At 45.5% G+C, this 25017-nt stretch overlaps 1 protein-coding gene across 4 annotated transcripts in view; it reads left to right on the top strand.

The window, feature by feature from the left end:
- Positions 1–25017, top strand: part of myo6 (myosin VI) — a 101625-nt gene that overhangs the window by 29578 nt on the left and 47030 nt on the right. For 2 of the 4 annotated variants that reach the window (XM_033025664.1, XM_033025662.1), the window contains exons 9-12: positions 5743–5823; positions 9583–9591; positions 16834–17014; positions 23047–23191. In XM_033025664.1, coding sequence (XP_032881555.1) covers positions 5743–5823; positions 9583–9591; positions 16834–17014; positions 23047–23191 — 416 coding nt within the window. The remainder of the gene's footprint in view (positions 1–5742; positions 5824–9582; positions 9592–16833; positions 17015–23046; positions 23192–25017) is intronic. The other 2 variants (XM_033025665.1, XM_033025663.1) reach the window with 1 other exon arrangement.

Below are 25017 nucleotides of genomic sequence, written 5' to 3'. Positions count from 1 at the left end.
GGTGGAGTAGACTTGATGGACAGAATGGCCCAATTCTGTACATATCACTTGTGAAATTATGTTCTAAAACATAATGCTGTCGCTGGGATTTGCAGCACAAGGGGGCAGTGTTGGTGAGGTTTCAGCAAGCCAGAGTAGCCTATGGAACAGGGAGACTGCAGACGCTGGAATCATGAGATAAGAACAAAATGCTGGAGGAACTCAGTGGGTCAGGCAGCATTGTGGAGGGGAATGGATAGATGGCATTTGGGGTCGGGATCCAGAGACTGAGTCTTTAATTGTAGTCCCTAGGATAGTTTCCGTCTGGGGTCATTTCCTGTCAGCAGCTTCATGCAGAATGCATCCCCTCCAACATCTGGGAAAAGGCAGGAGCCTCTGTCTGTCTTCCGCGGCACTGTAGTGCAGCGGTAGACTTGCTGCCTTATAGCGCCAGAGACCCGGGGTTCGATTCTGACCATAGGTGCTGTCTGTCTGACCGCGACCTGCATGAGTTTTCTCCGGCATCTTCCGTTTTCTCCCACACTCCAAAGACGTACAGGTTTGTAGGCTAATTGGCTTGGTATAATTATAAATTTCAAGCGCGCTCTCGTCATTTTGGTTAATTAAAGTGCCGGAACACCAGTTGTTGGTAAATCGATGGACCTGAACCTATCTACAAGTCCCTGTCCTATCAGGCTCCACCATCACTTGTGGCAGTGTGTTCCAGGCACACACCACTCTGTGAAAAAAAAGAGTTGTTCCATACATCTCCTTTTCCTTTACCTTTCTAACCTTAAAGCTATACCCTCTAGTCTTTGACATTTAAATCAGTGTTATAGAATGTAGAGCAGTACAGCAGAGGACCAGGCCCTTCAGCCCACAATGGCTGTGCAGAGCATGATGCTGTTAAACAAATCCCCTCTGCCTGCTTGTGATCCATATCCCTCCATTCCCTGCATATCATGTGCTTATTTAAAAGCCTATGAGAATAAACTAGACAGCTTTCTTTGGACTGTCGTGTATAATTGATCAATTTTCCTCTGTGCTCTGCTCTCCTCCCACATCCCACAGATGTGTGGGTTTATACGTTCATTGGCCTCTGTAAATTTTGCCCCTAGTGTGGATGCAAAAGTGGGATAACATAGAACTAGTGTGAATGGGTGATCGATGATTGGCGCGGGTTCGATGGGCCGAAGGGCCTGTTTCCATGCTGTACCTTTCAATCAAAAATATTCATGATGGGGGCTGGGGATGCACGAAGACTAGATGCCCATCGTGAAAATGAGGTGATGTTGGCTAAGGAATGGGAAGTTCTCAAAATGGTGGAGAGCATGCAAGGTGTCACGGATGTAGGAAAGGGTGATATGATAGCATTGAGGAGATAGGTTGAGTAGGTCGAGCAGACAGAAACATTGGGTCTACCAACATGAGATGAACAGATCAGATGGTCTCTTGCCCAGAGTAGGGAAATCGAGAGCCAGAGGGCATAGGTTTAAGGTGAGGGGTGAAAGATTTAATAGAAACCTGCAGGGATACTTTTTTACACCAAAGGTTATGGAACAAGCTGCCAGAGGAGGTAGTTGAGGCAGGTACTATAGCAATGTTTAAGAAACATTTGGACAGGTATATGAATAGGATAGGTTTATAAGGATATTGGCCAAACACATTCATTTGGGATTAGTGTAAATGGGACATGTTGTTCGGTGTGGGCAGGTTGGGCTGAAGGGCCTGTTTACTCGCTGTATGACTCAATGGCACAATGCTTTTATGAATGACTCTATGATTCTGTGACTCTAAGAACATGCAAGCATAAGAGTAGGGTTCGAGCAAGTTTCTTGATCAAATAGGCATTTTCTCTCAACTTTGGTTCAGAGTATCTCGCTGTTTCTCTTTCCACGAAGAGATGGGAGGCGCTGCCCTTTTCTGGTTTGTACCCGAACCTCCGCTCAATCAGCCGATTGCACTCCCAAACTTTATCTTCTCCCTTGTCTTTGCGGGATATTGTGGCAGACACTCACCAGTGAGACGACGAGGATCCGGTGAATTCTCTTTGCCTAATTCTTGCGGGTGGTGCTTAAAGCCACAGACTCGACCAGTAGGTATTCTCGCTCTCCAAGACCTGTTCTGTTTTGCTGCTTGGCTGAAATTGTGTCTGCAGCAAGACACAGCAGGTCACGGGAGATTATTGTAACCGTTCGCTGAATGCTACAGGGGTGTATTATTGAGACAGTGCTGGAGAAACTACACCAGGCAGCACAGTAGAACTGCTGCCTCACTGTGCCAGAGACCTTCTTTGTTTACCTGCCTTGGGTAGCTTACAACATTGATATCTCCAACATTAGGAACAGCAAAACACTCCCCCTCCCTTCTTCCACCCTCATCCCCTGTTCTCCACCTGTACTATTTCTCCCCCCCCCCCCCCTCAATATTTCTTCTTTGGCGTCACAATTCGCAGCTCTTCAACACATTTGTCTCACACGTTTGGTTTTAACCTCTGGCCTTAGCTCCAATGATCTGCCTGTGTCTACCTACCATCTCAGATGGACACAAAGTGCTGGAGTAACTCAGCGGATCAGGCAGCATCTCTGGACAAAATGGATAGATGACATTTCGGATCTGAACCATTCTTCAGCCTCGACTCAATGTCACCCATTCTTTTTCTCCAGAGATGCTGCCTGACCCGCTGAGTTACTCCAGCACTTTGTGTCTATCTTTAGTATAAACCAGCGTCTGCAGTTCCTTTCTACACGTTCTGCCGATCACCTGCCAGGCTTCGTCCTGCCCTTCCTCTCTCCCAGCTTCCCCCGTCCCTAAATCAGTCTGAAGAAGGGTCCCGACCCGAAAAGGCACCTGTGCATGTACTCCAGAGATGGTGCCTGACCTGCTAAGTTACTCCAGCACTTTGTATCCCTTCCTGTGGTATCCGTCTGATAACATTTGCTTGAGTTGTGCATAATCTGTCCTTTCTTTAGGTTTAACAGGTGTACTGGTGATGATTCCACATCTGAACGACGAGGGACGTGATCTTTATTCCTTAGTTGTTCCTCTTGGAGTTTCAGCAGATTTAATTCACAGATCTCTATGTTTTGAGTCCCTTGTATGTAAAGTTGTAAATTAATAATACACGTTTTGTGAAAGTGCGGTGTGTGTTTATTTGACGCACCCTACATCGAACTTGATCAAATTCTGCTCCTCGACCCCATGATTCTTATGCCTCACAAAGTTCTAATCTCCTCCACCTTTCTCATCAAACTGCCTGAGAAGGCATCCACCTTCCTGCCGTGTCTGTATATCCAATTCCACAATGGCCCAGGACAAACACTAGCTTCAAATGTGATGCCTGTGATGTACATTCACCCTCCTCTGGAGAACTATCTTTATTGTCTCTGGGTTGGAGTGATATTTTCCCTTTGAACTTTTGAATCAAACTCGAGCCCCATCTTCCCTGAACTTCATTGCCACAGATGGCGGTGGAGGCCAAGTCATTGGTATATTTGAAGTGGAGATTGATAGGTTCTTGATTAGTAAGAGTATCAAAGGTTACGGGGAGAAGGCAGGAGATGGGGTTGAGAGGGAAAAACAGATCAGCCATGATCGAATGACGGAGCAGACTCAATGCGCCAAATGGCCCGAGTCTGGCCATATTTCTTATGATCTATGTAAAACATGCATCTAATTCTCAATTGGGGGAATGCTGCTCCAACTCTGTCACCTCCTATTTAGTTCTCTTTGCAAACTAGGCTTATGCCCCATCTATCCTTTGCCCGTCGAGATAGAATCTCCTCAGCAAGTATTGCTGGGGTAAAGGCAAAGGTTCCTGTCTGTGCCAATGTCACCAGATGGACAAGTGGATGCAGCAAAGTGGATGTCAGGAGGGATGTATCTGGATGAGTTCTGGGTACAGACTCACCTGAATCCTAAGCTGCAGCACAGGGGAGGCTTTTTTGCCCACTGAGTCAGCACTGGGTCTCTGTATTCTCCCTAGTCTGAACATTCCTGTAACCTGAACATTCTGCTCTTTGAATCCTGCCTTCCCCTTTTGAAAACGACAATTACATTCTCGTGAGAGTAGAATTTAACAAAGATAACTGAGCATCACAGTACTTGTCTATGGAGTGGTGTGGCAGTTAGAGCTGCTGCCTCACAGAGCCAGAGACCCGGGTTCGATCCTGACCTTGGGTGCTGTCTATCTGGAGTTTGCACGTTCTCCCTGTGACTGTGTGTTTCCTCTGGGTGCTCCAGATTCCTCCCACGTCCCAAAGATGTGCTGGTTTGCAAGTTAATTGGCTTCTGTTGATTGCCCCCTAGTGTGTAGGGAATGGATGAGAAGGTGGGTAAAATAGTAATAATATGAATGGGTGGTCGATATGGACTCAATGGGTTGAAGGGCCTGGTTTCATGCTGTATCTTTCAATCAATTGAGCAGTTTTAAGGCATTCACAACAAAAGTTACTGACGTTTTCAGCGGTAGTTTGGTATTCTAGTGTTTTTGGTGAACATGGATTCAGGTGAGTCTGTACCCAGAACTCATCCAGATACATCCCTCCTGACATCCACTTTGCTGCATCCACTTGTCCATCTGGTGACATTGGCACAGACAGGAACCTTTGCCTTTACCCCAGCAATACTTGCTGAGGAGCTTCTATCTCGACGGGCAAAGGATAGATGGGGCATAAGCCTAGTTTGCAAAGAGAACTAAATAGGAGGTGACAGAGTTGGAGCAGCATTCCCCCAATTGAGAATTAGATGCATGTTTTACATAGATCATAAGAAATATGGCCAGACTCGGGCCATTTGGCGCATTGAGTCTGCTCCGTCATTCGATCATGGCTGATCTGTTTTTCCCTCTCAACCCCATCTCCTGCCTTCTCCCCGTAACCTTTGATACTATTACTAATCAAGAACCTATCAATCTCCACTTCAAATATACCAATGACTTGGCCTCCACCGCCATCTGTGGCAATGAAGTTCAGGGAAGATGGGGCTCGAGTTTGATTCAAAAGTTCAAAGGGAAAATATCACTCCAACCCAGAGACAATAAAGATAGTTCTCCAGAGGAGGGTGAATGTACATCACAGGCATCACATTTGAAGCTAGTGTTTGTCCTGGGCCATTGTGGAATTGGATATACAGACACGGCAGGAAGGTGGATGCCTTCTCAGGCAGTTTGATGAGAAAGGTGGAGGAGATTAGAACTTTGTGAGGCATAAGAATCATGGGGTCGAGGAGCAGAATTAGGCCATTCGGCCGATCAAGTCTACTCTGCCATTCATTCATGGCTGATCTATCTTTCCATCGCAACCCCATTCTCCTGCCTTCTCCCCATAACCCCTGACACCCTTACTAATCAAGAATCCTTCAATCTCCGACTTTAAAATATCGATTGACTTGGCCTCCACAGTCGCCTGTGGCAATGAATTCCACAGATTCACCATCCTCTGACTACAGAAATTCCTCCTCATCTCCTATGTAAAGGTACGTCTTTTTATTCAGAGGCTATGGCCACTGGTCCTAGACACTAGTGGAAACATCCTTTCCACATCCACTCTGTCCAGGCCTTTCACTATAAGGTAAGTTTAATTGAGGTCCCAAAAAGATATAACTTTTTGAAACGAGATGGAGTTCAGCAGCCTGTTGGGCTGTTTGTTGTCATTCTGACATTCTTGTTTCCACTGTAGTACAGTCAGATAATGTACATTGTTATGCTACTCACTTCCCGCGATAAAACTTGTGTCTTGTGCTAAATTTGTCTCTTCCCTGTAGTATCTAAATCGAGGCTGTACCAGGTATTTTGCCAACAAGGAATCAGACAAGCAGATACTGCAGAATCGAAAGAGTCCAGAGGTAACATTCAAATTTTGCTTTGATCTATCTTTTTTCTCCTTGATCCATTTTTCTTCTCATGATGTAGTGTCGCAAGCTGGTTAGGCACAGCAATTGGTCTGAACGCTTCCGATCAACACAAGAGAATCGGGCATGCAATGTCCAACTCTTTGAATGTAGAAGATTCTTCACTAGCAAAATTTTAAGAGGGAATGAAAACTAGTTTTAGTTTTTGGGACGCCTTGAGTAATTCAGCGCACAAATCGTTTTGTTAAAGATGATGTGGCGTCCTTGTAAAGTTAGACTCTCAAGTAATAAAGCAAAGCTTTCAGCGGAATGGGTCCACACACGTTGAGTCTTGGGTCTTTGTTTTGTAACGGTGTCCAAAGGATGTACAAGCAAAGCAGAGGAACGGCACTGAAGTTAGTCTTGCTTTAATTGAATTCTGTAATAGGCTCAAGGAACAGTGGCGTAGCACAGTCAAAGTCAAAGTATCCTTTATTGTCATTCAGACCTTTCGGTCTGAACGACATTTCGTGCCTGCAGTCATACATATAATAAAAACAACAAAAACGCACAATAAACACAAATTTAACATCCACCACAGTGAGTTCACCAGGCACCTCCTCACTGTGATGAAAGGCAAAAGTCTTAAAGTCTTTGTCTCTTCCCTCCTTATTCTCCCTCTGCGCTGAGGCGATCCAGGCCTCCGATGTTGTGACCCCACCGGGTGATGGTAAGCAAGTCCCGAGGCAGAAACCAAGCTCCGCGAATGGGCCGGTTCAAACTCCGCGGCCTGGGGTGGTCGAAGCTGCCGAAGCTGCCGCCCTCCAGTCCAGCGGACGAAGCTGTTGTTGCGGGAGCTCCGGAGAACAGGTCACCAACCTGTGACCTGCGAGCTCCTGACGATGTCGTCCACTGGGCCCGCGGCCGAGCCTCCAAAGTCGGGTCGCCGCTGCCAGAACGCTGCCACAGCCCCGAAGTCGGGCCGCCGCCACCGCCGGAACGCCGCCAGAGCTCTGAAGTCGGGCTGCCGCTGGAACGCCAGAACGCTGCCACAGCCCCGAAGTCGGGCCGCCGCCACCGCCGGAACGCCGCCAGAGCTCTGAAGTCGGGCTGCCGCTGGAACGCCAGAACGCTGCCACAGCCCCGAGGCCGCCATTAGGCCTCAGCGCAGACGGAGACGGGGGACACGACAAGAAAAAGTCGCACCCCCCCCGAAGGAAGAGACTAAAACCATGGTTCTCCCACCCCGCCCCCCCCCACACTTACACAACCTAATAAACTAAATTTAACGAAAACAGACAAAAGAAAACAACAACAAAAAAGAAAAAACAGACGGACTGCAGGCGAGCCGCAGCTGCCAGGCAGCGCTGCCACTTCCGGTTGAGTTGCAGTAGAGCTGTTGACTTACAGCACCAGAAATCCTGATTAGATCCTGAGTGTAGGTGTTGTCTGTATGGAGTTTGCATATTCTCCATGTGACCGCGCGGTCTGGGTGCCCCGGTTTCTCTGTGTGCTCCGGTTTCCTCCCACGCTCCAAAGATCTGGGCCGACGCAGACTCAGTGGGCTGAAGGGCCTGTTTCCGTGCTGTTTCTCTAAAGTAAAGTAGTTGAGGCAGGTACTACAATAATATTTAAACGACACTTGCACAGGTACAGGATAGGAAAGGTTTGGAGGGATATGGGCCAAACACAGGCAGTTGGGACTAGTGTAGATGGGGCTTCTTGGCCGACATGTGCAAGTTGGGCCGAAGGGCATGTTTCCGTTCTGTATAATTCTTTGACTCGCTTGCTTAAAGTCTAGGCCATTGGGCTGCAGATACCTGGTCTGTTACTCAGTAAAATACTGGTTGATATCTTATCTTGGCACCACTTTCCTCCACTACCCTTTGAATCTCTAACAAAATCTTACATGAACACGTGGAGGGGCTCAATCTCCACACGGACCTTGAATAGAGAATTCCAAAGCTTCACTGCCTCTCGGGTGAAGAAACTTCTTGTATTTGTCCTGAACCCTTGTATTGGGAAATTTCATCCTGTTGTCCATCTCTCTCTTTCCCCTCTCCCATCAGGCAGAAGAAACAGAAAGCTTGAAAGGACCTCTCACAGATTAAAGCACAGCTTCCTCCTCGCTGTTATCAGACTCTTCAACAGACCTCCCATGTGCTACGGACGAATTCCCGTTCTTCCAACCTACCTCTTTGCAACCCGAGTACATTTCTTTTTCTTCTGCATTTTCTCTGTAGCTGTAACACTGTTTTCTGCACTTGCTTTCCTTTCTCTTTTTACACTGCCTGGTGTGTTTTTTTTCTTCTGCATAGCACACAAAACAAAGCTTTCCACTGTATCTCAATACACATGATAATTGTAAACCAATCCTGACCTCCGGTGCTGTCTGTGTGGTGTTTGCACGTTCTCTCTGCGACCGCATGGGTTTCCTCCCTCATTCCAATGATGCGCAGGTCAGTAGATTAATTGGCTGCTGTAAATTGCCCCTCGTGGGTCAGTGAGGGTAGAATCGGGGTGGAGTTGATGGGAATGTGGGGAGAATAAAATGGTCTGTGGTTTTTTTTGTAGTCAAAAAGTTGTCCATATGCACATCATTCCTTGCTGTTACTGTTGCTGTCTATGGTGAATTTTTGTCCTTTAGCCTGTCCAAGGGCCGACTGCCTAATTTAATTAATACATTTTGCTTTTTAAACGTTAGCAATTTTTTTGTAATACTAACAATACTGAAATTAGAATAAACTAGTATTTAATTTTTTAAGAGGTACCAGTGCACACTCTCACAAAAAAAAGTTTGTGACAGTACACGTCCACCACCAATTTTCCAGCAATTTTGGTTCCAGAGGCTTTCTGGATTATTTGTTTTGCCGGACCAAGAGAGGAGTCCAAAGGTATCTGACTGGTCTGCTGAGGAGCCGAGATACCGTCCAGCAAAGTCGGCTGCAGAAGTTGGCAATGGGAACTGACCTGCCGTCTCCGGCCAGGCTGGAGTTCCAGAGGGAGGAAATTCGATCCACTGTTTAGCCACGGATGTTCCGACGAGGTCAAGATTGGCCGCCTCATCCAGCCTAGATGCCACATTTTCGGGGTGAATTCTGGGTGGAACTTCAAGTGCGCCCTTATGATTTTGTCTGGATTAAAGGAGGTGCTGGATCACCAGTTGCCGGGAAATCTCTGGTGGACCTGTATTAGAGGAGGAATAGTGTATTAGGACGGGCGGTTGATAACATGGATTTAGTGGGCTGAAGGGCCTGATTCCATGTACACCTCAAATACTGAAGACAAGTTTCACTTCAGGTTGATGATTGTATCTCAGAGGGGATTTTATCAGTTAGCTGTGTTTTCAGTAGACACAAGCAACTGCAGATGCTAACTTACATAAAAAGGCACAAAGTACTGGAGGAACTCAACGGGTCAGGCAACCTCTCTTTGGAGAACATGGATAAGTGACGTTTCGGGTCGGGACCCTTCTTCAGATTCTGAATGATGAAATGTACAACCCGAAACGCTGCCTATTCACCTTCTCCAGAGATGTTGTTTGCCCCGCTGAATTACTCCAGCACTTCTTGTTTTTAGCTATGTATTCAGGTTTAGTTGACACCTTTTGACCTTTTGCAACCATCTGTCGCTGATCTAATCTCATCGTTATGAAGTTGGTAGCAACTCTCAACCAGTCCAGTTTAAATGGTATGAATCAATCTGAAATTGACCAGAGTGATTAAAATCAAATCATCTTGTTTTCTTTCCCTTTTTTATTTCATATAATATCAGGAAGAAGAGGTGATCAGTGTTTTTTTTTTCTCTATTGTATTTGAAGTTTGTATGATGTAACCATCCGTCAGTAATTGGGTTCCGGAGGGTTGCATCATTCGTATGTGGTGTGAGCAGTGGTAGTTGCATGCACTAGTACTTGCACTGAAATCATTGCGCTTCTTTGTGTTTAGTTTAAGCAAGCAATGATTTCAGTGCAAGATTGGTAGATTCTTAAAGGTGTTTTCTTTTTGACTGGGTTTCTTTATTCAGCGGTGGTTAGTATTGATGTTAGATAGTGTTGGTGGAATTGGGCAAACTGGGTGGACAAATAACAACTCTGCATGTCCCTATTATTTTATTTTTGGGTGGGACGGCAGAGCTGCTGCATCACGGCGCGGGAGACCCGGGTTCGATCCGGACCTCGGGTGCTGTCTTTGCGGAGTTTGCACATTCTCACTGTGGCCACGGCACAGTGGCACATCGGTAGAGTTGCTGCCTCACAGCGCCAGAGACCCGGGGTCGATCCTGACCTCGGATGCTGTCTGTGTGCAGAGTTTGTAAGTTCTCCCTGTGACCGCGTGGATTTTCTCCAGGTGCTCCAGTTTCCTCCCACACTCAAAAGATGTGCAGGTTTGTAGGTTAATTGGCTTCTGTAAATTACCCCCTAGTGTGTTGGATGCGAAAGTGGGATAATATAGAACTAATGTGAATGCGTGATCGATGGTGGTGTGGACTTAGTGGGCCGAATGGCTTGTTTCCATGCTCTACCTAAAACCGAAGATAGACACAAAAAGCTGGAGTAACTCAGTGGGACAGGCAGCATTTCTGGAGAGAAGGAATGGGTGGCGTTTTGGGTTGAAATCCTTCTTCAGACTGGTTAGGGATAAGGGAAGAGATATAGACTGTGTCCCCCTGGTCCTTACCTTCCACCCCATCAGCCGTCGCATACAACACATAATCCTCCGAAATTTCCGCCACCTCCAACGGGATCCCACCACTAGCCACATTTTCCCATCTCCACCCCTTTCCGCCTTCCGCAGAGACCGTTCCCTTCGCAACTCCCTGGTTAACTCATCCTTTCCTACCCAAACCTCCCCCTCCCCAGGTACCTTCCCTTGCAACATCGGCGAGACCAAACGCAGACTGGGTGATCGTTTCGCGGAACACCTTCTTCCAGCCCGTGTGAACCAACCAGATCTCCCGGTTGCTGGACACTTTAATTCCCCTTCCCATTCCTACACAGACCTTTCTGTCCTTGGTCTCTTCCATTGTCAGATTGAGGCTAAATGCAAATTGGAGGAACAGCACCTCATATTTTGCTTGGGCAGCTTACAGCCAGTGGTAGGAATATTGATTTCTCTCACTTTAGGTAGCCCTGGTATTCCCTCTCTCTCTCTATCCCTCCTGCACCAAAGTCACACTAACTTCTCATTTTCACCCTACAAACAGTTTACAATGGCTTGTTTCCCTTATCATCGTTACTTTCTTGCATATCTTTTTGGAAATAATTGATTACGTTAATCCATCTCAGGTGTGTTATGTTACAGAGGAGAGGAGAGGAGTCTGAAGAAGGTTCTCGACCCGAAATGTCACCCATACCTTCCCTCCAGAGATGCTGCCTGTCCCGCTGAGTTACTCCAGCTTTTTGTGTCCATCTTCGGTTTAAACCTACATCTGCAGTTCCCTCTTACACTCTACCTAAAACCGTTAGGGTTTTGTCCTATATACCAATGGGTGTAGGTCAATTGGTTTCTGTAAATTGTCCTTAGTGTGTGAAGATAAGTGGTAGAACTTGCAGGGAGTTGATGGGAATGTGGAGGCAATAGAATGGGGTTCATATAATTGGGTGCTTGACATTCAGTGCGGACTCAGTGTCCGAAGGGCCTGATTCCGTGCTATTTGACATTATAAACCTATTTTTAAAACGTATTGTAGATAGTCCCAGTGTTACAATGAGGCCGATTAGTGAGACCGTAAACAGATTTGTCCCACTGTTTCAATTGCAATGTCTTAGGGCGGCATAGTGCCGCAGCATTAGAGTTGCTGCCTTACAGCGCCGGAGACCTGGGTTCGTTCCTGAGTACGGGTGCTGTGTGTGCGGAGTTTGTACGTTCTCCTCATGACCACATTCCAAAGATGTACAGGTTTGTAGGTTAATTGGCTTTGGTAAAAATTGTAATTTGTCCCTAATGTGTAGTGGTTGGGGCAGGTACTGTAACAGCATTGAAAAGATACTTGGACAAGTGCATGTAGAGAAAAGGTTTAGAGGGATATGGGCCAAACACGGGCAAACATGAGGGACTGAGCTATAGGCAAAGGTTGAGCAGGCTAGGGCCTATTCCTTGGAGCACAGGAGGTTGAGGGATTATCTTATGGAAGTGTAGAAATCATGAGAGGAATTGATAGGCTAAATGCACAGAGTCTTTGGCTCAGAGTAGGGGAATCGAGAACCAGAGGAGTTATGTTTAAGGTGAGGGGGCAAAGATTTAACGGGTACTTGAGGGGTAACGTTTATTACACAAAGGGTGATGGGTGTATGGAACAGGGTGCTGGAGGAGGTAGTTGAGGCAGGTACTATTGTAACATTTAAGAAATATTTTGTCCCATAGTGATAGTGGGAGAAATGGGTGTGCATCCAAGTGGGGTGAAAAAGGGATGGGTGGTTGTTGATTCATTACATAAAACTGCAGAGTACAATGTACAATTCAATGAACATTAAATTAATGTAGAAACGAGGAACTGCAGAATTTGGTTTACAAAAAAAGACACAAAGTACTGGAGTTACTCAGCTGGTCAGGCAGCATCACTGGAGAACATGGATAAATATCGTTTTGGGTCGCGACCCTTCTTCAGACTGGTTGCAACCCGAAACGTCACCTTTCCATATTCTCCAGAGATGCTGCCTGACCCGCTGAGTTACTCCAGCAATTTGTGTCTTTTTTTAAAAACATTAAATGAATGTTCTCCAGAGATGCTGCCTGACCTGCTGAGTTACTCTAGCATTTTGTCTTAATTTTTCAACATTAAATGTATGTTCTCCAGAGATGCTGCGTGACCGGCTGAGTTACTCCAGCACTTTGTGTTTATTGCTATTCGTTGGAGGATTTATATTGCAGGCACCTATTTTACTACTGTTTTCTTGCAAACATTCCTCAAATATAATGCCACCCACATTGCTTCTTTAGGTCGAGCAGAAGGCATGCAGGGACAGATACTCAGTTATGATATTTAACACTGAGAGCAAACAAAGTAGTGCTTGCGGGAGGGGTTGTTAAGATGGAGATGACAGTCGCAGAAGTAAATTCAAAAAACAAAGGTTGCCCTTTGTACAAGATCATGACAGGAATAGATAGGGTTAATGCACAGAGTATTTTACCGGAGTGGAGGTATCAAGAACCAGAGGACATACATTTAAAGTGAGGGGGGAAAAATGTAATAGGAATCTTAGGTGCAACTTTTATTTACACAAAGGATGGTGAGTGTACGGAATGAGCTGCCAGAGGAGGTAGCTGAGGCAGGTACTATTGCAACGTTTAAGAAACATTTAGACAGGGACATGATTAGGACAGGTTGCCTGTGTGGAGTTTGCATCCTGTGACCACGTGGGTTTTCTCAGTGTACTCCGGTTTCCACCCACATCCCACAAACGTCTGGGTTTAGAGGTTAATTGGCCCTCTGTAAATTGCCCTATAATGTGTAGGGAGTGGCTGAGAAAGTAGGATAACATAGAATTTGTGTGAACAAGTGATCGATGGTCGGCGTGAATTCACAAGGCCAAAGGGCTTGTTTCCATGCTGTATCTTTCAATCAAAAACCTTCCTGATGGGGTCTGGGGATGCGTAAAGACTGGATGTCCATCATGAAGATGAGGTAGCAAAGAATGGGAAGTTCTCAAAATGGTGGAGGGCATGCAAGGTATCATGGAATAGAGGAGGTGGTGACATGATAGCATTGAGGTATGGGGAGATAGGTTAGTAGGTTATGAGCGGGCAGGAACATTGGGTCTACTAAAATGTGAGCACAGGACAAGGGTGCATTGGTGCAGATGCAGTGTTCTAGGAAGTCAAATCACAGAGGCCCAGGGTGAGGGATGCAGTGACTGGTGCTAAGGGAGATTGTGACCAACATCTATAAAACATCTTCAACTGTGAAGAGTAATGCTGAACATTGTATTCAGTGCAATTCAGAAAGTATTCAGACCCCTTCACTTTTTCCATATTTTGTTACGTTACAGCCTTATTTTAAAATGGATTCAATTCTTTTTTTTATCATCAATCCACACACAATACCCCAGAATGAAGAAGCGAAAACAGGTGTTTAGAAATTTTTGCAAAGTAATTAAAAATAAATAACTGAAATATCACATTTACATAAGTATTTAGACCCGTTGCTATGACACTCAAAATTGAGGTTAGGTTCATCCTGTTTCTATTGATTATCTTTGAGATGTTTCTACAACTTGATTGGAGTTCACAAGTGGTAAATTAAATTGATTGTACATGATTTGGAAAGGCACACACCTGTCTATGTAAGGTCTCACAGTTGACAGTGCATGTCAGAGCAAAAACCAAGCCACGAAGACAAAGGAATTGTCAGTAGACCTCCGAGACAGGATTGTGTCGAGACACAGATCTGGGGAAGGGTATAAAACAATTTCTGCAGCATTGCAGGTCCTGAAGAGACAGTGGCCTCCGTCATTCTTAAATGGAAGAACTTTGGAACCACCAGGACTCTTCATAGAGCTGGCCGCCCGGCCAAACTGAGCAATCGGGGGAGAAGGGCCTTGGTCAGGGAGGTGACCAAGAACCCGATGGTCACTCTGATTGAGCTCCAGAGTTCCTCTGTGGAGATGGGAGAACCTTCGAGAAGGACAACTATATCTGCAGCACTCCACCAATCAGGCCTTTATGGTAGAGTGGCCAGACGGAAGCCACTCCTCAGTAAAAGGCACATGACAGCCCGCTTGGAGTTTGCCAAAAGGCACCTAAAGGGTTCTCAGACCATGAGAAACAGGATTCTCTGGTCTGATGAAACCAAGATTGAACTCCTTGGCCTGAATGCCAACGTCACATCTGGATGAAAACAGGCACCGCTCGTCACGGTGAAGCACGGTGGTGGCAGCATCATGCTGTGGAGATGTTTTTCAGCGGCAGGAACTGGGAGACTAGTCAGGATTGAGGGAAAGATGAACGGAGCAAAGTACAGAGAGATCCTTGATGAAAACCTGCTCCAGAGCATTTTGGACCTCAGACTGGGGCGGAGGTTCACCTTCCAACAGGACAATGACCCTAAGCACACAGTCAAGACAATGCAGGAGTGGCTTCGTGACAAATTTGTGAATGTCCTTGAGTGGCCCAGCCGGAGCCCGGACTTGAACCCGATCGAACATCTCTGGAGGGATCTGGAAATAGCTGTGCATCGACGCTCCCCATCTAACCTGACAGAGCTTGAGAGGATCTGCAGAGAAGAATGGGAGAAATTACCCAAATACAGCTGTGCCAAGCTTGTAGCGTCATACCCAAGAAGACTTGAGGCTATAATCTCTGCCAAAGGTGCCTCAACAAAGTACTGAGTAAAGGGTCTGAATACTTATGTAAATGTGATATTTCAGTTATTTCTTTTTAATTACTTCGCAAAAATTTCTAAACACCTGTTTTCGCTTTTTTATTATGGGGTATTGTGTGTAGATTGATGATAAAAAAAAATAATTAATCCATTTTAGAATAACACTAACATAACAAAATGTGGAAAAGGTGAAGGGGTCTGAATCCTTTATGAATGCACTGTAAGTATATATACTAGTACGAGAAACTGAGGATGCTGATTTCTACAGGTAATAGTAATAATTAATTAATTTATTAGTAATTAATGCTGATTAGTATGGGCGTCAGAGGTTATTGGGAGAAGGCAGGAGATTGGGGTTGAGAGGGAAAGATAGATTGGCCATGATTGAATGGTGGAGTAGGCTTGATGGGCCGAATGGATGAATTCTGCTCCTAGAACTTATTAACTCATACCGAAGATAGACACACAGCAACTCAACGGGTCAGACAGCATCTCTGAAGAAAAATGATGGGTGACATTTTGGGTCGGGACCCTTCTTCATACTTTCATCTCACCAGTTTCCAGCTGTCTCAGCTGCTCCTGAGGATATGAGCTGTTAAAGCAGTGACAATTTCCTTGCCACCAATGATAGACAACCACAGGACATAAGTTTAAGGTGAAGGGGGAAATATTTAATAGAAACATAGAATAATAGGTCCTTTGGCCCTTCGAGCCAGCATCGCCATTCAATATGATCATGGCTGATCAGTACCCCGTTCCTGCTTTTTCCCCATATCTCTTGATTCCTTTAGCCCTAAGAGTAAAATTTAACTCCCTCTTGAAAACAGGAATCTGAGAGGTAAACATTTCACACAAAGGGTGTTGGGTGTATGGAACAAGCTACCAGAGGAGGCAGTTGAGGCAGGTACTATTGCAACGTTTAAGAGACAATCAGACAGGTACATGGATAGGACAGGTTTAGATGGATATGGGCCAAACGCAGGCAGATGGGGCTAGTGTAGATGTGAAATGTTGTTCTGTGTAGGCAAGTTGGGCAGAAGGACCTGTTTTCAAGCTGTATGACTTTATTATGGATTAATTGTGTGATGACTTGCAGAAAGGACAAAGGAGTGGATGGGAAAGATGGATGCCACCTTCTGGAATCCACGGTGCAATAGAACAAACAATTTGTTTTGTCAACTGAGCTAAGACTGGACATTACTATAGCTCAAAGCAGAGGGAATGGATGTAGAAAGGAACTGCCGATGCTGCTTTATACCGAAGATTGACACAAAGTGCTGGAGAAAAAGGATGGGTGATGTTTCAGATTGGGACCGTCTTCAGACTGAAATATCTTTCACCCATCCTTATTCTCTAGCCTGAGCCGCTGAGTTACACCCAACACTTTGTTTCTATCTTCAGAGGAAATGGATAGTTGGTAATCACAAATAACATGCTTTCAAGAGCACAGTTGACAAGAGTCAGATTGCTTATGATACATGGAAGGCACCAATGAGGAACACCTGCAATTGTAATATGCATTTGGAAAGCACCCATTTTTTGTTGGTGGTTTTTTGCATGAGAGGTTGATGTGTTAGTGTTGCATGTATGTTATCGTTGCTTTTACCTTTGCTGACTGTGCCTGTTAGCTTTTCCCTGAACGTGTCTTTGATGTATTTGGACTTCTGCTGACTCTTGCCTTCCCCCTCGCTGTGTTCCCCCCAGTGCCTCAAGGAAGGCTCCATGAAGGACCCATTGCTGGATGACCACGGGGATTTCAACCGCATGTGCGTGGCCATGAAGAAGATAGGCCTGGGCGACGTTGAGAAGTTTGACCTGTTCCGCGTGGTCGCCGGGGTTCTGCACCTCGGCAACGTAGACTTCGAAGAAACGGGAAGCACCTCGGGTAGGGAGGCCGTTTGTATCTCGGGTGGGTGGCCAGTGGTGCTGCTGGGCCTCAGCTTGTATGTTAACCGGGTGGAGCAGCAGGTAGAGCTGCTGCCTCGCAACGTCAGAGACCCGGGTTCGATCCTGACCTTGTGCGCTGTCTACATGGAGTTTGCACATTCTCCCTGTGACCACATGGGCTTCCTCCGTGTGCTCCAGTTTCCTCCCACATCCCAAATACATGCGGGCTTGTAGGTTAATTGTCCTCTGTAAATTGCCCTCGGCGTGTAAGGAGTAGATGAGAAAGTGAGAACTGGTGGGAAAGAATAATCGATGGCAGTGCAGGCCAAAGGGCTCATTTCCATGCCTGCATTAATCTGCATTGTTCCATTCCCTTGACTTTCTAAAAGCCTATTAAACACTATGATTGTATCTATTTCCACCACCGTCCCGATCAGCATGTTCCAGGCACTCACCATTCTTTGTGTAAAAAAACCTGTACACAAATTTTTTAAACTTTGTCCCTCTCGCCTTTTTAAATAACTGCACATGACTCGTATCGCTCCATTCCCTGAATATCCGTTTGCTGATCTAAAAGCCTCTTAAACACGCTAATCTTATCTTTCCCCCAGCACTTCCACCCTGGGGGAAAAGGTTCTGACTGTCTATCCTATCTGTGCCTCTCATAATTTCATATTCCTCTGCCAGGTCTCCGTTCAACCCCCTCTGTTCCACAGAAAACAATCCAAGTCTGTCCAACCCCCTCCATGTCGCTAATGCCCTCTAATCCAGGCAACATTCCGGTAAACCTCCTCTGCACCTTCTCAAAATCCTTCAAATCCCTCCTGTAATGGGGTGACTAGAACTGCACACAATAGAAACATAGCTCCCCGCACGCTGCTCTGTTGTATGAATGCTCCCCGCAACACCTGCTGTGTTGTATGAACCCATGACTCGATGAGAAATGAATGGCAAAAACACCTGAAGGACTGTCACCTTCCCCCGATGTGTCGGTGAGTGGTCGAATGGGGCTCAGGTGGGAAATTGATGTGAATGCAGGCAGAAATGAGATTGAGGTAAATGAGTGTTTGACGGCTGGCTTAGTGGGCTGAAGGGCCTGTTTCCGCCCTTTGGGACATTTTCACCAGGTGTGTGCGCTGCCATATTTGTAAAGATTGCTTGTCTAATGTACTTTTTTAAACTCAATGAACCCGAGTTTTGGGATTTTTTAATATATAGGCTGACGGTTAGTACATTTCTCACCCCTATTTATTCATCGCTCGGCAGACTGTATTTTGGGGATCTCGCCTCACACCTGTATCATTGGCCACGTTATCATATCCTGCACTGTTTTATCCGTGACTGCGGCTGGTAGCGAACGACCCCAAAGGATATTCCCCTGCGGGTTGGCAACGTTTTGCAATTGCTTTATTTTTCACATAAAGGCGATTTATTTTTAAGAGTGGGTGGTGGATCAGTTCATTTTCATATAATCTTATTCAAACAAGAGATGGACACAAAAAGCTGGAGTAACTCAGCGGGTCAGACGGCATCTCCGGAGAAAAAGAATAAGCGACGCTTGGGGTCGAGACTCTTTTTTTCAACGATGCTGCATGACCCGCTGAGCTACTCCAGCTTTTTGTGCCTGTCTTTGGTGTAAACCACCATCTGCAGTTCCTTCCTACACTTATTCAAACAGGAATGCATTCACTCACCTTTTATTACTCACTTTGTTTTTCTGCCCAGCTGCCGAGTTAACTCAACGGGTCACAGATTCTGGATAAAAGGAATCAGTGACGTTTGAAGGAAGGAAGTTTGGAAGGAAGGAATTGTAGATGCTAGTGTAAACCAAAGATAGATACAAAATGCTCGAGTAACTCCACGGGCCAGGCAACATCTCTTGAGAAAAGAAGTAGGTGACGTTTCGGGACGGGACCCTTCTTCAGGCTAAGACCCAGCCTGAAGAACAATCTCGACCCAGGTTGGCAAAAGAATAAATCAGGGAAGGTAGTGCATCCGTGGATAACAAGGGAAATCAGGGATAGTATCAAAACAAAAGATGAAGCATACAAATTAGCCAGAAAAAGCAGCCTACCAGAGGACTGGAGGAAATTCAGAGTCCAGCAGAGGAGGACAATGGGATTAATTAGGAAAGGGAAAATAGATTATGAAAGAAAACTGGCAGGGAACATAAAAACTGACTGCAAAAGTTTTTATAGATATGTGAAGAGAAAAAGATTAGTTAAAATAAATGTAGGTCCCTTGCAGTCAGAAACAGGTGAATTGATCATGGGGAACAAGGACATGACAGACCAATTGAATAACTACTTTGGTTCAGTCTTCACTAAGGAAGACATGAATAATCTGCCAGAAATAGCAGGGGACCGGGAGTCAAATGAGATGGAACTGAGTGAAATCCAGGTTAGCCGGGAAGTGGTGTTAGGTAAATTGAATGGATTAAAGGCCGATAAATCCTCAGGGCCAGATAGGCTGCATCCCAGAGTACTTAAGGAAGTAGCCTCAGAAATAGTGGATGCATTAGTGATAATTTTTCAAAACTCTTTAGATTCTGGAGTAGTTCCTGAGGATTGGAGGGTAGCTAATGTAACCCCACTTTTTAAAAAGGGAGGGAGAGAGAAAACGGGGAATTACAGACCAGTTAGTCTAACATCGGTAGTGGGGAAACTGCTAGAGTCAGTTATTAAAGATGGGATAGCAGCACATTTGGAAAGTGGTGAAATCATTGGACAAAATCAGCATGGATTTATGAAAGATAAATCATGTCTGACGAATCTTATAGAATTTTTCGAGGATGTAACTAGTAGAGTGGATAAGGGAGAACCAGTGGTCGTGTTATATCTGGACTTTCAGAAGGCTTTCGACAAGGTCCCACATAAGAGATTAGTATGCAAACTTAAAGCACTAGGTATTGGGGGTTCAGTATTGATGTGGATAGAGACTGGCTGGCAGACAGGAAGCAAAGAGTAGGAATAAACGGGTCCTTTTCAGAATGGCAGGCAGTGACTAGTGGGGTACCGCAAGGCTCGGTGCTGGAACTCCAGCTATTTACAATATATATTAATGATTTGGACGAGGGAATTGAATGCAACATCTCCAAGTTTGCGGATGACACGAAGCTGGGGGGCAGTGTTAGCTGTGAGGAGGATGCTAGGAGGCTGCAAGGTGACTTGGATAGGCTGGGTGAGTGGGCAAATGCATGGCAGATGCACTATAATGTGGATAAATGTGAGGTTATCCACTTTGGTGGCAAAAACAGGAAAGTAGACTATTATTTGAATGATGGCCGATTAGGAAAAGGGGAGATGCAACGAGACTTGGGTGTCATGGTACACCAGTCATTGAAAGTAGGCATGCAGGTGCAGCAGGCAGTGAAGAAAGCAAAAGGTATGTTAGCATTCATAGCAAAAGGATTTGAGTATAGGAGCAGGGAGGTTCTACTGCAGTTGTACAGGGTCTTGGTGAGACCACACCTGGAGTATTGCGTACAGTTTTGGTCTCCTAATCTGAGGAAAGACATTCTTGCCGTAGAGGGAGTACAGAGAAGGTTCACCAGACTGATTCCTGGGATGTCAGGACTTTCATATGAAGAAAGACTGGATAGACTCGGCATGTACTCGCTAGAATTTAGAAGATTGAGGGGGGATCTTATAGAAATTTACAAAATTCTTAAGGGGTTGGACAGGCTAGATGCAGGAAGATTGTTCCCGATGTTGGGGAAGTCCAGAACAAGGGGTCACAGTTTAAGGATAAGGGGGAAGTCTTATAGGACGGAGATGAGAAAAACATTTTTCACACAGAGAGTGGTGAATCTCTTGAATTCACTGCCACAGAAGGTAGTTGAGGCCAGTTCATTGGCTATATTTAAGAGGGAGTTAGATGTGGCCCTTGTGGCTAAGGGGATCAGGGGGTATGGAGAGAAGGCAGGTACGGGATACTGAGTTAGATGATCAGCCATGATCATATTGAATGGCGGTGCAGGCTCGAAGGGCCAAATGGCCTACTCCTGCACCTATTTTCTATGTTTCTATGTTTAAACCTGTCCTATCCATGTACATGTCTAAATGTTTCTTAAAAGTTGCGATAGTACCTGTCTCAACTACCTCCTCCGGCAGCTTGTTCCATACGCCCCATCCTTTGTGTGAAAAAGTTATCCCTCGGGTTTCTATTAAATCTTTCCTCCCTCACCTTAATCCTATGTCTTCTGGTTCTCGATTCCGCTACTCTGGGCAAGAGACTCTGTGCGTCTGTCTACCTGATCTATTCTGATGAGGTTGATAGTACCTCAGGTCTGCTCTTGTTGGGAGGATGGTTCAGTTGCCTGATAACATCTGTGAAGAAACTATCCCTGAATCTGGCGGTGAGCATTTTCACACTTCTGTACCGTTTGCCTGATGGGAGAGGGGAGAAGGGGGAGTGACCGGGGTGTGACTTGTCCTTGATTATGGTGGTGGCTGTGCCGAGGCAGCGTGAGATATTAATGGAGCTATGGAGGGGTAGTTGGTTTGTGTGATGGTCTGGGTTGCGTCCACAATTCTATGATCATGAAGTTGATGAGAATTGACTGCTATTGGTTCTAACTTATGACTGCGCCTGTTTGGAATGAATGACTATGACTGTACCTCTCAGTGATTTGTGTAGTAGTTTGCATAGTTGCTTTGACCGAATGGTGAGATTCGTTCCTTTGAGGCAGCTGATTGTGAATTCCAGTCTCACTCCAGAGATTTAAACAGCAGGATCTGGCATAATACTTCAATAGATAAAGTGCTGCGTGTGTCCTGGTTGAAACTGTTAACAGGTGGCACTGGAAACTTGCTTAGTTAGCACTAGCTGGGGATCTTCAGTCCAACAGTTTAAGGATAAGTTAAGGTCACAGTTTAAGGATAAGGTTGAAATCTTTTAGGACCGAGATGAGGAAAACATTTTTCACACAGAGAGTGGTGAATCTCTGGAATTCTCTGCCACAGAAGGTAGTTGAGGCCAGTTCATTGGCTATTTTTAAGAGGGAGTTAGATGTGGCCCTTGTGGCTAAATGGATCAGGGGGTATGGAGAGAAAGCAGGTACAGGATATTGAGTTGGATGATCAGCCATGATCATATTGAATGGCGGTGCAGGCTCGAAGGGCCGAATGGTCTACTCCTGCACCTATTTTCTATGTTTCTATGTAACAGTGGAAGAAGCTTTGTTGCCTTTGGATAGAATATCTCGAGTACAGTCATAGTGCCACATAAAACCCAGTCCAATCTGCCCTACTCTAAGCAACCTGCAGTCCTCTCACAATAATTTATCATTGAAGGCTTGTACTCAACCCACTTCATAAGATCACAGTGGCCCAGCGATAGAGTTGCTGCCTTACAGCAGCAGAGACCCGGGTTCAATCCTGACTACGGGTGCTGTCTGTCAGGAGTTTGTATATTCTCGTGAGTTTTCTCCGGGTGTTCTGGTTTCATCCCACACTCCAAAGACCAATAGCTTTGTAGTTTAATTGGCTTTGATAAAGATTGTAAATTGTCCCTGGTGTGTAGGCTAGTGCTCGTCAACGGGGATCGTTGGTCGGCGCGGACTCGGTGGGCCGAAGGGCCTGTTTCCGTACTGTATCTAAACTAATATCATGAGGCATAGGAGCAGAATTAGGCCATTCAGTCCATCAAGTCTACTCCATTCAATCATGGCTGATCCCGGGCTGATCAGGGACAGTTTCTGCCCAGCTGTTATCAGGCAACTGAACCATCCTATCACCAACTAGAGAGCGGCCCTCATCTACCATCTACCTCATTGGGGACCCTTGGACTATCTTTAATCGGACTCTACTGGACTTTATCTTGCATCAAACGTTATTCTCTTTGTCATGTATCTGTACACTGTGGATCCCTTGGTAGTAATGATGTACACTCTTTCCGCTGACTGGTTAGCACACAACAAAAGCTTTTCACTGTACCTCGTGACAAACTAAACTACATTCGATTTGTAGAGTTTGTTTCCTACATGTTGTCATTCCTGAGCTAGCCCAGCTGACTATGTTATCTGTGCAGGTGGGTGCGTCCTGAAGAATAAATCGAGTCAGTCGCTGGATTACTGTGCAGAGCTTCTGGGACTGGACAGCGATGATTTACGGGTCAGCCTGACCACTCGAGTAATGTTGACCACTGCAGGGGGAGCCAAAGGCACGGTCATTAAGTAAGTAATCTCCACGCTGCACAACCCCTGTGGGATCCATCAGCTTCGCATCGGTTTTCTTTTCTTGCGATTGTGTAGTTTTAGTTTTAGAGATACAGCGAGGAAATAGGCCCTTCATCCAACCGAGTCCACGCCAACCAGCAGTCACCCATACACCCATTCTGCCCTGCACACCAGGGACAATGTACGGAGACCAATTAATCTACAAACTTGCATGCCTTTGGAATACGAGAGGAAACCGGAGCACTCGGAGAAAACCCATGTGGTCACAGGGAGAAGGTGCAAACTCCACAAAGACAGCAACAGTTGTCAGGATCAAACCCAGGTCTCTGGCGCTGTGAGGCAGCAACTCTTACCGCTGCGCTACTTTTACACAATGACGGCAGCTGTGAGTATTCTTATACATCAGTCCACCAGCATATCTGGTTACTTATCTGAAGGAAGCAAATATGCTGACTGTTCCTTAATATCCCGGAAACACTCGGAGAAACAAAGAAATGCAGATGCTGGTTTACGAAAAAAGACACAAAATGTGGGAGTAACTCAGCGGGTCAGGCAGCCTTCACTTGAGAACAATGATAGGCGATGTTTTCAGACTGATTTTGGTGGGAGGGAGATAAACTGAATGGGAGGTGGGGGCAGGACAAAGCCTGGCAAGTGATAAGTGGATATAGGTGATGGGGATTTTTGATAAGCAGATAGTTGGACAAAGGCCAGAGATGAAACGACTCCCTCAGTTGTATCCATTTGCCAGCCTTTGTGCCACCCCACCACCTCTCCAGATTTCTTCCCCCTATTTCATGCCTAAAGGCGGTCCTGTCCCAAAACGTTGCCTTCACTCGCTCCACAGATGCTGCCTGACCTGCTGACTTCCCCCAGCACCAGTTTTGCTCAAGATTCCAGCACCTGCAGTTCCTCCTGTCTCCACTGGGTGCCTGCATTGAGCTTTCTCAAAGAATAACAAGACAGAAATTTGAAATCCAAGGAGAAGTTATTTTGTTCAGGAATAATTATATGTCGTGAGGCTGGGATACAGCTGCAGAAACCAGCCACACCATTTCAAATCGATTGCTTTAAGTACCACTTGTAAATACTCAAAAGGCACGTATTGAAGTTAAATAATTACTTTGTTCAGGAATTACTTACTTGCTAGTCACAGTCTAATGTGACTTTGAAATTAATAAACAACCTTAATGTAAACGTAAAGTATGTCATCATGAACAAAATATATTTATTTTTCAATAAATGGTAATATATTGGTCATTGTCAAAGTCATTTTTATGGTTCAAAAACCATAGATCGTCTTTATTATAAGAAATTAATGTGGCATGAAATTTGTAGAGGGTACAACTCAACATTCAAGGGATTAGACATTTAGAGGGTTTTGGCTGCAGGGAGAGTTTGGATAAACTTGCATTGTTTTCTCAAGAACATTGTAGGCTGAGTGGAGACTCTTTTTGTTTAGTTTAGAGATATAGCACGGAAACAGGCCATTCGGTCCATCGAGTCCATGCCGACCAGCGATCACCTTGCACACTAACACTATCCTACACGCTAGGGACAATTTACAGAAGCCAAAACCTGCACATCTTTTGAGAAGCCTGGGGAAGAGTCCCGACCCGAAACATCACCCTTCCATGTTCTCCAGAGATGCAGCCTGACCCGCATAGTTACCCCAATACTTTGTGTCTATATTTGGTATAAACTAGCATCTACAGTTCTTTGTTTCTAGGTTCCCTGATAAGCTGATTGTAGGCTAGGAGATGGTGTGATCCCAAGAGGGATATGTCATTGCGAACTGGGGAACTGGTCAGCAACTTTTTATG

Source organism: Amblyraja radiata, chromosome 8, assembly GCF_010909765.2.
Source record: "Amblyraja radiata isolate CabotCenter1 chromosome 8, sAmbRad1.1.pri, whole genome shotgun sequence".
In the NCBI taxonomy this organism is placed as follows: domain Eukaryota; kingdom Metazoa; phylum Chordata; class Chondrichthyes; order Rajiformes; family Rajidae; genus Amblyraja; species Amblyraja radiata.
The sequence above is the reverse complement of the archived record's forward strand: the minus strand, read 5'-3'. Positions and strand labels throughout refer to the sequence as shown.